This window comes from Epinephelus moara, chromosome 2, assembly GCF_006386435.1.
Source record: "Epinephelus moara isolate mb chromosome 2, YSFRI_EMoa_1.0, whole genome shotgun sequence".
Classification (NCBI taxonomy): Eukaryota; Metazoa; Chordata; class Actinopteri; order Perciformes; family Serranidae; genus Epinephelus; species Epinephelus moara.
This window is the reverse complement of record NC_065507.1, coordinates 22,272,091-22,284,390: the sequence shown is the minus strand read 5'-3', so window position 1 is coordinate 22,284,390 and position 12,300 is coordinate 22,272,091. Positions and strand designations below refer to the sequence as shown.

The 12,300-nt window shown below is 39.2% G+C and overlaps 1 protein-coding gene across 2 annotated transcripts in view; it reads left to right on the top strand.

Annotated features, from left to right (window-relative positions):
• tbcb (tubulin folding cofactor B) overlaps nucleotides 1-11,505 on the top strand; it is a 14,268-nt gene extending 2,763 nt beyond the window's left edge. For both annotated transcript variants that reach the window (XM_050033240.1, XM_050033232.1), the window contains exons 2-7: nucleotides 3,801-3,943; nucleotides 4,144-4,287; nucleotides 4,783-4,876; nucleotides 5,331-5,522; nucleotides 9,335-9,407; nucleotides 9,512-11,505. In XM_050033240.1, coding sequence (XP_049889197.1) covers nucleotides 3,824-3,943; nucleotides 4,144-4,287; nucleotides 4,783-4,876; nucleotides 5,331-5,522; nucleotides 9,335-9,407; nucleotides 9,512-9,626 — 738 coding nt within the window. In that variant the 5' untranslated portion in view covers nucleotides 3,801-3,823 and the 3' untranslated portion in view covers nucleotides 9,627-11,505. The remainder of the gene's footprint in view (nucleotides 1-3,800; nucleotides 3,944-4,143; nucleotides 4,288-4,782; nucleotides 4,877-5,330; nucleotides 5,523-9,334; nucleotides 9,408-9,511) is intronic.
• Nucleotides 11,506-12,300: the final 795 nt, after the last annotated feature.

Sequence of the window (12,300 nt, the reverse complement as noted above, 5' to 3'; positions counted from 1 at the left end):
AATTACAACTATACCTACATAACTACCATGTTATTACATTGATGTTTTTTACAGTACAAAATGCATGAAGTACACTTGAGTGGACAGATAAATATATCTTTATAGAATAAAGATAGAAAAAATTTTTTTTTCAAACCTTGTTTTACATCCCTAAGGATGTATAAAAACACTTAGTAAAAAAATCCTGACTGAGCTTATCATAATTCNGCATGAAGTACACTTGAGTGGACAGATAAATATATCTTTATAGAATAAAGATAGAAAAAATTTTTTTTTCAAACCTTGTTTTACATCCCTAAGGATGTATAAAAACACTTAGTAAAAAAATCCTGACTGAGCTTATCATAATTCATGCATGAGAGGGTTAATCTTTCACTACAGAACAATGTGAGAGAAAACCACTGCACAGTTAACATCAGTCTCACTACACTAGTGTAAATAACCCTGGAACAACAAACACACCCTGAACATGGTATGTCTTTATAGTTTATACACTGTTATTAACATGTAAATATCAGCACCGTCAGTAAGTATGAATATAAACACGCGATATATGCTAACTACACCATTAGCGACCTGTTACACTAGTAAATCTAACGTTATATATTACAGCTGTCTTTGCACTCTGTCCACTAATTTCATTCTGTTGATATGAGATGGGCAAAAATACATCAAAATGTATTTTGATACAAAATACCCCTCAAATAAATATAGCAAAATAAAATACACGTATTTTGTATTTTCAAATACAGAAAATACTTTTCTTTTTCTTTTCAGCAGCGACCCGCAGCTCTATAGGTCACTCTGTCGGTCGGTTGGTTGGTCGGTCGGTCCACAAAGCTTTTCGTGAATAACTCAAAAAGTCCTTGACCAAAAATGCTCAAAATTTGCATACTGCAACTAGAAACCATGAGTAACTATACCAGAAAGAATGCCCACGATTCGTCCACAGGTGGCGCTATACTAACCGATTCAAATCTTTTTGTGAATAACTAGTCCTTGACCAAAAATGCTCAAAATGTACATGCTGCAATTAGAGACCACAAGTAACTATGCCAGAAAGAACAACCATGATTCATCCATTAATGGCATGATAGTAGCAAACTTGGTCGCAGCTATTGCAAATTTGCACTTGATTTCTCACAATTTGGTGTAGGCTACCCTAAAATATTATTTATTGATTCAGATTTAGATTCAGACAACTTAAAAGATCCCACGTGAGGCAATTGATTTGTAGCATACTCATCCCAAGCATCAACCACAACAACATACAATTTCCTATGTTATGCACAGTCCAGTAAAACAGCCCACTGGGTCATTGAAGGGCACATTGAATGGCCCAAGTTTAAAAAACATATAGATAAAAATATATTTTAAAAAAAGTAAAAAATATTGTTACATCCAATATGATAAGAATGTGTAGCTTATTATTTATTTTTATTTTTTTCGTGGAGAAAGTATTTTGAGTATTTTAAATACAAAATCACTCCACTCAAAAGTATTTTGTTACAAATTACATTTGCTTTTTATTGGCCTTATCAAATACAAATTACAAAATACTCAAATGTAATTGAAATACGTATTTTAAATATAAGTAATAGGAATACTGCCCATCCCTTTGTATATGTATATGTATAATCTCCCTCTTGATGGGTTTGCTATGTGTTTTCTGCAATCCCTGGTTCTCTATAGGCCCGTTTCCACTGAAGAAGTTCCTGGTACTATTTGGGGGGCAGGAACTACTACAGGAACATCCTCTCACTTGGCACACTCAACCGCCGTGTCTCCACTGAGAGAGTGGAGTACGAGGAGGGTTCCTGTATAAGTTACGGGCTCTGGATGTGACGTAGTCGTTGCGCGACCATTTTGACCGGGGCGACATAGGGACGCCGTTAGCTGTTAGCCGATAGCGGTGTCGGTAATAACTCACTAAATGGCCTGTGAAAAAAATATTTTTTCTAGCGGATGTCTTAGTTACAACATGATTGAGCTAACTGGAGTAGTTTCATGACGTATCCGACAACGGGAGACTTTTAACAGATGACGTCCTGATGTTAGCTTTGCTGCTGCTGTTAGCTGCCCCTGTCAGCTGATGCTTTCTAGACATCGTGATTTTCCAAAACTGAATAAATACCACACATATCAACACAAAAACTGCTTTGCTAGCTCAGTCATGTTGTAACTAAGATATCCGCTGGAACAAATATTGGCGGAAGCTATATGAACGCGCTAACCCTCGTCTGCTGAGTTTTAAAAATGCCGGCTATTTTGTTGCTTTGTGTTGACGTCACATCCCTCCTTGAGTATATCCAATCAGCACCCAGTAAATCCCAAGCCCCAGCCAGTAGTCTTTCGGGGCCGTTCTGAGTACCTGCTCCGAGGCAGGGACTTGTTTAGCCCCTGTAAAAGTTCCGGAACTCTGTCCTTCGGGGGTGGTTCCTGCGGTGGAGACACGCACCAACGGCCCCCGCCCCATAAAATTACCCCGAAGTTCTTGCGGTGGAAACGGGCCTTATCAGAGGCCTGGGAGTTTGAGGGTTCTGCACAGTATCCTGTTTTTCCTAGGACTGCACTCCTCTGGACAGAGACCAGATGTTATACCATCTGGAGCCACCCTCCCAGTTTGGGGGTCACAGCCCCTAGAGATCACTTTGGACCTTACCTTCCACATCTGTTCCGGTTGTTCCTTCAGTCCCTAGTACTACTTTTTACTTTTCAGTGATTTCATGCTCTTTCTTTCTGATTTCACTGTCAGCCGGGATTGCCACAGCTGCCCTCTTCTGCTCCTTGTCAGCCACCACTATGTCTGGTTGGTTATCAAGAACTTGAAACTGGAACTTGAAGTCCCACAGGATCTTAGCCCTCTTGTTGTCAACCCCTTACGGTGGTGTGTACCTTCGAGACTTGGGGACTTCTAGTCCACACTTGGCACAGATGTTCCTGGACACTATCCCAGCCATTTGGTTGTACACTGTCCCAGCTTGCATCTTACATCCTGTTACTATATGCTGGACTGTCTCAGGGGCCTCTTTGCATGGCCTGCACTGGGGTCCTGTCTGCTATGGTAGACCTCTGCCTCAATGGATCTGGTGTTCAGGGCCTGTTCTTGTGCTGCCAAGAGAAAGACTTCTGTGTTGTGCTCTAGGCCTGCCTTGTCTAGACACTGGTAGGAATTTTTGATGTCATTTCCTCTATCTGCTGATGGTACATACATCAGCAGATAGAGGAACAACATGGAGGGGTTTGGTCTTCCACGATATTTCCTCTTCCTCCCGATCACCCTCTGGTTTCTGCTGCCTGAGGCACAGTCTGAGCAGGTCTTCCCGAAGGACCGTCTTCCTGATGTGTTCTTGGATGCTCCTCGTTTCATCCTGAATGGTGGCTCTGACACCCATAATCTTTGCTGCTCATAGAGTGTGAGGTGCTGGACTTTGGGTGGAACCCTCCATGCATTGTGAAGAATTTTCGTGTTTTGATGTTGCAACATTCATCTCCTCATGTGGCCAGCTCACTATTCCAGCTGGGTGTCTGATGATTCTGAAAATAAGTTATGAGTGGTAAAAGGGAAACAATTAGAAAGACTTTGAAGTGGGTGTACTTTAGTCCACATTATGGAGGTCCTTGTAGCCCTTTTATTGGAATTACAATGATGGGAAATGGCCTCGGTCGGAATTTATTTACTGTCGGCTATTAACTAGAACCATGCAACACAACACCGGGAAATAACCTTTTTCTAATAATTGTGTATCAGTTTCTCACCCATTTGCTAATATGTTACATTGTTTGTCCTCTGTTTTCAGTATTTGATCTTTCAACTGGCATCATGGACGGAGGAGTGACAGTAGTTACCAATCCCATTGTTAGTGTGCGCCTAACAAGAACCATCTCCTCCTTTGAGGTGCCACTCAGGTTCAATAGAGGGATTAGTATAGCAGAACTAAAGGTAAGACTTACCATACACGATACACCTCAGAAGATGCACACATTATAGTCTCTACTGTTGTTTTTTTCTAGATCTAACCTGCATAATACACTTTATATTGACATAACTGTTTAATTTCTGCCTTCTTAAGATATCAGAGACAATAATAATATCTCAAATATCTTGTGAATACATGTACTATTTTGTTTGTATTGTAACAGAGAAAATTGGAGATGGTTGTGGGCGCGTCTTCCTCCAGCATGGACCTGGAGTTATTCAGTGTCTCTGACAAGTTCCTGCAGAAAATGGATGACGATGATGCTTTGCTGGGCTCCTATCCCGTGGATGATAACTGCAGAATACACGTATGTAGCTGCTTGGTTTGGAAGCTCAATTACTACAGTGGCACAGACCACTTTAATATTGTGGTAGAATATAATATACAGGCAAAAACAAATTTGTCTCAAATGAGATAACACATGTTTTTAGAGCAACACATTTCAATGAAATTAAAAGTTTACTAGAGACATGTGTCTGGAACTTTTTCATCATCCAGAGTTTGCAGTATTACAATTGTGAGGGGTTTTAAAATGAGAGGCCTGCTATGTCAGTAGTGGTAATGAAATAATTATCCTTTTCACCTGGGTTTACTAATGAGTAATCACTAACTCATTAAGTGTGAGTTGTTAAAACATTTGCAGCTCACAACTGCACTACTATTCCACGATTATGTAATGCTGACAAAAAAGGACATGACACTGTTATAGTTACCTTGCTTGTTTGACCTCACACATTTTGCAGATAATGACTAAAGCATGTGGAACTTTTTTTAACCATCTGTGTCTCATCCTGAATCGCAGGTTACAGATACAAGTGGTCAGATGAATGAGTTCACTGATGTTTCCAAAGTGGAGAAGTATGAACTCCCAGATGACGTTTATGGAAAGAGAACAGGTACAGTCTACACACTTAAGCTTTTCTACAGTTTGTCATTTTCATAGCATTAAGTTTTTTCCTGTGCTGTTGGTGTTGAAAAAACACTATATATTTCCCAAATACCATGACCAAATAGAGCTAATCCAGCAGTTGAGGAGAACATATAGCCACACAGTACATACAGTATTTAGCTAAGTTGATTAGATGATGATTAAGTCAGTCCGATGAAAATTAACCATAAAGTATCAATCACTATATCCAGACAATAATCGGTTAATAATTGTTAGTTGCGGACATGAACAAAACATTACAGTATGCCTGAGCTGTTACTGTTTAGAAAGATTTATTTGTATGCTAACCATTGACAAATGTGAATGAATACTCCAGTGTTATTTGATAGAAGATGCTCTGTAGCATTCAGTCTGTTTTGAAGAATCCTTTGTTAAGCACAATCCAATTTTTCTTCCTTCAGATTCAGCAAGGTCATTCATGAAGAAACATCGTGTTGGTCACTTCAACGAGGAAGAAATGGCCAAGAAGAAAGCTGAGCTTGCTGCTCATGAGGAGGAACAGAAGGCTGCTGCTGATGCCATATCTGTTGGCAGCCGATGCAAAGTGCAGGTCGTCGGGCATCCCACGAAGCTTGGCACAGTCATGTATGTTGGTAAGTGTGGATAAAGCTTAGCTGGTTAATTTTCTTTAAGACACTGGTTTAAATCCTGTGCGACTGAGGATTTTCTCTCCAACAGAGCAGCCTTTGTTGTAATTTATGGTGACCAATTACACAGTCTATGCGAGCAATGTAGGAGGAATTGTAACCCTTTTTATTCAGTGCTTCGCTAGTTTTAGGACACTGAAAGTAACTGCTGGATGGGCTGCTGAAGAGAAAATCCTTCACATTTCATCTGATGTGAATAAAAGTACTGAACCAGAACAGTGTCTTTGTCCAAAAGTGGCCAGACTGGAAGTAATTCACTGTGTCAGGTAGTTCTCTTTGTTCAGTGAAATAAGTTCTGGTTAAATGTCTTCAAGGTTTTTTGTTGCTTGCCCTATAAAGCAATGAGATGGCTTGTAATTACCCAAACTTACTGAATATTATCTCTGATCTTACAACACACAGGAGAGGTAAAAACTGTCCTTTCACTTGAATAGATGAATAACATAAACAAATCGAATTTAAAATGTGTTTTTAATGCCACTGCCAGTTTCAGCAGTTACAGGGATGTCATAAAACTTCAATTAAAAGTTGAGTCACAGTCAAACGCAGAGTCGAGTAACAAATAATTGCCAGTCTTAATATGGTGCCACGCCTGGTTGCAGTTGACGATGCAAAGCAGTTCATTCCTATGGCAGTTCTTTGGATATTTAAAACCTCTTAAAGTCCAACAAGTCGCCAGCTACTCCCTTAAGCTAATGCTAGTTAGCTGCTTTGATCACGCATACAAATATAAATTGTTGGTTCGTTTTACTGAAACCATGAGCACCAAAGAAGACCATAATTCAGTTAGTTTACTAGCTTGGTAAACAAGAGAGACGAAAAAAGGTGGTGACTTCCTACCTCCAAAGCAGTGGCAAAGTCTGTATATGTGTACATCCCTGAATTACCTCGAGGTAAGTTATTTATATTCCTTCAGTCTGTAAGAGTCTACTGTTTAGAAGAATCAAAAGAAAATCCAACTCGTGAATATTGTTTTAAGAGGATAAAGAGTGGTGTGCAGATATGCTGGGTGCCGTAATCCTCTGCTGCCGTTAAACTACCTTTGTAACTGTGTCTCTTTCTCTCTCTGATGCCCTGTCTGTAGGGGCTAGATCAAATGAGTTATTTGTTTTTGTTGTGTGTTATACAGTTGTCTAATATTTATGCAAGTAATATTCATTCTGTTTTAAATAAACCATGTGATTAGATTTCCCTTCTTTGCTGAGCAAGAGTTTTGTGTGCAAGGAATTAAAGGCCTGTCCCATATAGACCCAAATATACGCTGGTTGACTTCAGTGATTAAAGCAAATAAAAGCTTGGGCTATTAATTGTAGATTTTATGGAATTTCAACCAGCTTTGTATCTAAACAATGTGGGGGGTATGTGTAAATGAACTATAGTAAGCCTACCGCTATCTTACCAGCGCCCAGATCTCCCTTCTCATCTCCTAGCTCAAATCCAGCAGAATTTCACCGGCTCCAGGACCGTTGCTCGAATTACAGATCATACGTCTGCATTTTCGTATGTTCACCAACACGGACATAAAGAGAATAGAAGCAGATTGAGGGAGAGATCCACCTCTTTCTTTCACTATCTCTCTCAAACTCAGATTAAACTGTAAAACTAGGCAGCGCTGATCAAATAAAAACCAAGACTCTGTTACTGCATTGCCTATTTTTCGCCTTAAATGTTTTGAGAAACATATTTTAGCTTACTGTTTAACTGTAACTCTAGATTGTTGTTACCAGCTGACTGCCATATTGTTTCCTATTTCAAAACAGATACAAATACCAGCATTTGCATCAGAGCAAACACCAGCGGTAGCAGCATAGTGCATTCTGGGAGTTGTAGGTTTTCTACCCACTTGAGCAAAAGTAAATGCCACAGCCCTTTTTTGTGTGTTCTCTGGTCACATAGCTCCAATTTAATAACTGTGTTTAGAGCTTAGATCGGGCCCAAAAAATCCAGCCCGAGCCCGTGCATATTCTGTCCGAGCCCCACCCGTCCCGTCTCTTTAACTGTAATTATGAGCCCGAGCCCAGTTTAAACCCGACATTTTTTTTTACGAACGTGGACATTGAAGGCTGACTCTCGTCTTTCTTTCCATGGCAAGCCTTCTAGGGCTGGGTTAAACGATTATTTTTGTAATCGATTAATCTAGAAAATAGTTTTCGATGCATCGATTAATCTAACGATTCATTTTTAAATCCGATTCGATTCGATTTCATTTCGATTATCGATTATCTCCCCATAATTTGACCTATATAGCAATTAATGCTAATTTATCTCCATGAATAAAACACAAATTTCTTCTTTCCAATATATTTTTATTATCAAGTTCAAAAATGAATTGTATTGAACAATACAACAATAAAGTGCACACAGTTGTAGTGCAATGTAACCCTATAATAAAAAAATAATAAAATAAAACTTTCTTTCAATAAATAAAACTGCAAAAAACACAATCTGAACCAAAATCTTATCAACATAAAATAAATAAAAAATAACAGCAGCGGTGACAGCTGCAATTTACAAAACAACACAATGTGTGACAGCAGCAACTTAGCCTAATCATTTAAATCTGTGAAATAAATAACAAATAAATTCAAGTATTAGGCCTATTACAGTTAAGTGAACAGTAGTTTAACTTTTAGTAGTTACTGGAGCTCCCAGGACTTTACAAAGAATAATAAAATAAATAAAAATTTCTTTCAATAAATAAAACTGTTGTGCAAAAAACACAATCTGAATCAAAATATAAACATAAAATAAATAAAAAATAACAGCAGCTGTGTGTGTGTGTGTGTGTGTGTGTGTGTGTGTGTGTGTTTAAGTGGGCACATGTTCTGTGTGTGCGAGGCTGGAGCACAAGTTACGTGGTGCGGTTTGGATGAATGCACAAGTCACGTGGTGCGGTTTGGATGAATCACGGGGTTAATCATTGCAAACAAGGAAAGAAAAAAAAGTTGAAAACTTACGGTGTCTTCTCCTCCACACAAGCAGCTCCCGGGTGCCTCCTCTTAAGGTGCTGGTGCATCGCGGTAGTGCTTTTATGGTATGCCATCTCTATTTTGCACAGGTCACAGACCACCGAATCGTTACCTTTAGGTGTAAAGTACTCCCATACTATTGACATCCTATTACGAGATCTTTTCTTCTCCCCCGACTCGCTGCTACTTGATGCTGCGGCCGCCGCCATTTTTTGATTCTGAGTGACGACGCATCGACGTGCAGTTTTTGCGTCGACGTATTTTTTGCGTCGACGTCATCGATGACGTCGACGCGTCGTCCCAGCCCTAAAGCCTTCGTCATGTGCCTCTTAAGTGTCGAGGTCCCTGTCTTTTTGCTGTCATATACCAGCATCGTGCTGCACTTGGTACACTCGACGAAGCTGACACGTACGTTGTCCCGTCGCCAACTAATTACAAGCTGTCCCAAACCTCCGACTTCCCTTGAGATTGGGCCAATTTAAACTCTCCTGAGGCTATTTTTTTCTTGACATCCGAAGGCTCCATTTCGCTCGTTAGGCGCAGCAGGTCAAGTGTGATGCATGCGAAAAGAGGAACTCACATGGGCGCGGCCAGTGGCGCCGTCAAGTTGGTTCCATAGCCTAAGTCTTTTATGAGGAGCCTAGACAGCCCAGTTTTATGCAAAGACCAGGTTTTCAGCGGTCAATTACGTCTTTAAAAAAAGACTGAGAATTTAGGATCTTGACTAAGTAAACAACAACAGGAGAAAAGATAACTTGTAAAAAGCAAATGCTGTCCCGTTCATTGCAGGTACAACAGATTTCAAGCCAGGCTATTGGGTGGGTGTGAAGTACGATGAGCCCCTGGGAAAGCACGATGGAACGTAAGAGCACTATCTTTTTTTTTCTCAAAGCTATGCACAATGTTGATCATGTTGGTCTTGATTTTGCATTTGACCCTGTGTCATATTGACTTGTGTTCCCACAGCGTTAACGGAAAGCAATACTTTGAATGCGAGAACAAATATGGTGGATTTGTGAAGCCCTTGAGTGTGTCTGTGGGGGACTTTCCTGAGGAGGATTTCGGATTAGATGAGATGTAGGACTGCTACCTGACAGAAGGGGGTGGAGTTTTTCTGGCCTGAATTTGAGCATCACCCTCAAGCTGTTATCCATTCACCAAACGGAGATGTCAGAAAGTCACTGTCATTGTTAGAAATGATTTATTTTTGTTTTGTGCTTCTCTGGAGGGCATGATCCAAAGAGTGGTGTTTAAAGGTTTTATAGATTCAAGGTCTCTCTCACTAACGCAACCTGATAGAGGTGAATGTCAGGCAGCACATCTCTTGGTGTGCTGGATATGATGATAATAGCTCGTGATAATCGCACCAACATGGTGATAAAGGAGGTTTTCTTGCATGTAAGGCAGCATAACGAAAGTTAATATGTGTTCCTTCACTTCATGCACTTCTGTTCAATTTTCTTGCTTTAGCAGTACTTGTTGCTTCCAGGCTTTCCAAACACAGGAGTCTTCTATGTAATCTAAAAGTCTGTACTGACAGCGGAGATAACTTCATTTGTACTCATTTAGTTTGTATCAGTTTGTACAAAGATGATTGTATATAACCATGTTAAAAAGTGGCGGTGTACCTTGTTTTCCAATCTAGCACTGAATAAAATAAGTGCTTAATGTTGAAACTCATTCCACCAAGAAACAAGAAATTCACAGTTGAAGGGGAACGAACAATAAATCTCCACTATCAGAGTGTATAGAGCAACTAACCTGTTTTCAGCTACATACTGTAGGTGTTCAGTGTGTGGAATAAGAGTGGAAAGATTTGCAAGGGTAGATATTTCCTCTCTAAACAACTTCAAATTCCTTACATTTCATTTTCTGTTTGTCTGTAATATGTAAACCCCTATTTTTAGGTTTCAAAATGAATATGGAATGTCCCTTTAATATTTGGTGACTTAATTCCTCTTGTTAAAATATACTTGTTGATGTGTCCTGCTTATATTGAACCACTGCAATAATAAAAAAAAAAAAAAACAGTTTCAAGTTTATCATTTGAATTGGTAAGGCTCAATTTTACTGTCTTTTCCATTTTAAATGAGATGGATCAAATTAAATGTATGCACTTAATTTAAACCGAGCTTTCCTGTATACTGACGGATGACAAAATCCAAGAATAAATCCAGTAAAGTTGCAAATGGAGATTTTTATCACATGTGCTTAGACATCTCTAGGAAAACTCAGTCTGAGCTGTGACATTGATACTAAATTGTACTAACAAGTGATTAAATTTTTAAATCAGGCCTAGGAGGACTTTTTAAAAGAATTCCTGCATGTCTTCTCCCCCTGTTGTTCCATAAAAGCACGACACATTGAATTTCATGCAGTTAAAGTGCAGTCTTTGTTAGTTTTTTATATTCATGCCCTTCACTCATTCTATAATACTGTTTTTTTGTTCATGTGGGTGGCTTACGTAATAGTTGTTTAGTGAAGATGTTCAACACCGAAACATACCTGATATCGTTGCCCATCTGTAGCGCAAGTATAAAGTGTACTTAACAATGTCCCATTAGTTTGGATACCATAGAAACAGGTTGGCCATTAGAGTAATATTTCAAAACAGAAGAAAAAGACAAACTACAAAATGTTCACTCTCCAGTTAACCGCCTCTCTCTCCATTATAATCACCACCACACTCAGCTGTTGACAATGAATGATGCTCAAATGCGTATTTGCTCTTTGTTTTATGTTACCGGTCTAATACTGTTAACATGTTGTTTTCATCCTCTAAAGTTTACAGGAAAAAATTAAAATTAATTATTCTTGTGGTTTTATTTTCAATGAAATGTCATAACCACACGTAGAAAAATGTAGTGTTGCTGTTCTCTTTTCCTTTTGTAAAAACTCTAAAGTAGCTGGTGTTGATGTGCCAAAGGGTGATGCATAATAATAAAAATGATTTGCCACTACAGGAGCTTGTGTTGACTCATCTGTACATGTAATGACAGACCATTTCACTCTCTACCTGCAAATAACTTCATTACACCAAATACTGTATTTACTTAAAATGAGTTGTTTGTACTCAACCATAGAGGGAGTTAAATGTACAGAGAGGCCCGCATGTGACAATGAAAAAATATGCCACAAATTTATAGTGCACGCATGCAAAACATTGTGAAGGAAAATAATTACCTACACTACTTCTTTTGCTGAGAAATCAATGAGAACAAGTTTGAATGCCTTAATAGGAAAGAAAATACAATACCTGGAAACACTGCATTCAAGATAACAGGACAGGAGGCTGCAGTGAATATTTACAACATGCAGAATATTCATATTACAGACGCACTATCTCAACTCAACTCAACTCAACTTTATTTATAGAGCACTTTAAAAACAACCACAGCTGAAACAAAGTGCTGTACAAAAATAAAAACATAAGACAAACAATAAAAACAATAAAACAGTAAAACAAGAGCAGAGTCTCATGCTGGGTTAAAAGCCAAGGAGTAAAAATGGGTTTTAAGACTGGTTTTAAAAACGGACAGTGAGGGGGCCAGTCTAATGTGGACAGGTAAATCATTCCACAATCTGGGGGCCGCCACAGAAAAGGCTCTATCCCCTCTGAGCTTCCGCTTAGTCCTCGGTACATCCAGGAGCAGCTGATCAGCTGACCTGAGGCACCGAGCAGGAGCGTAGGGATGAAGCAGCTCAGAGAGGTAAGGTGGGGCGAGACCATTTAAAGATTTAAAAACAAATAAAAG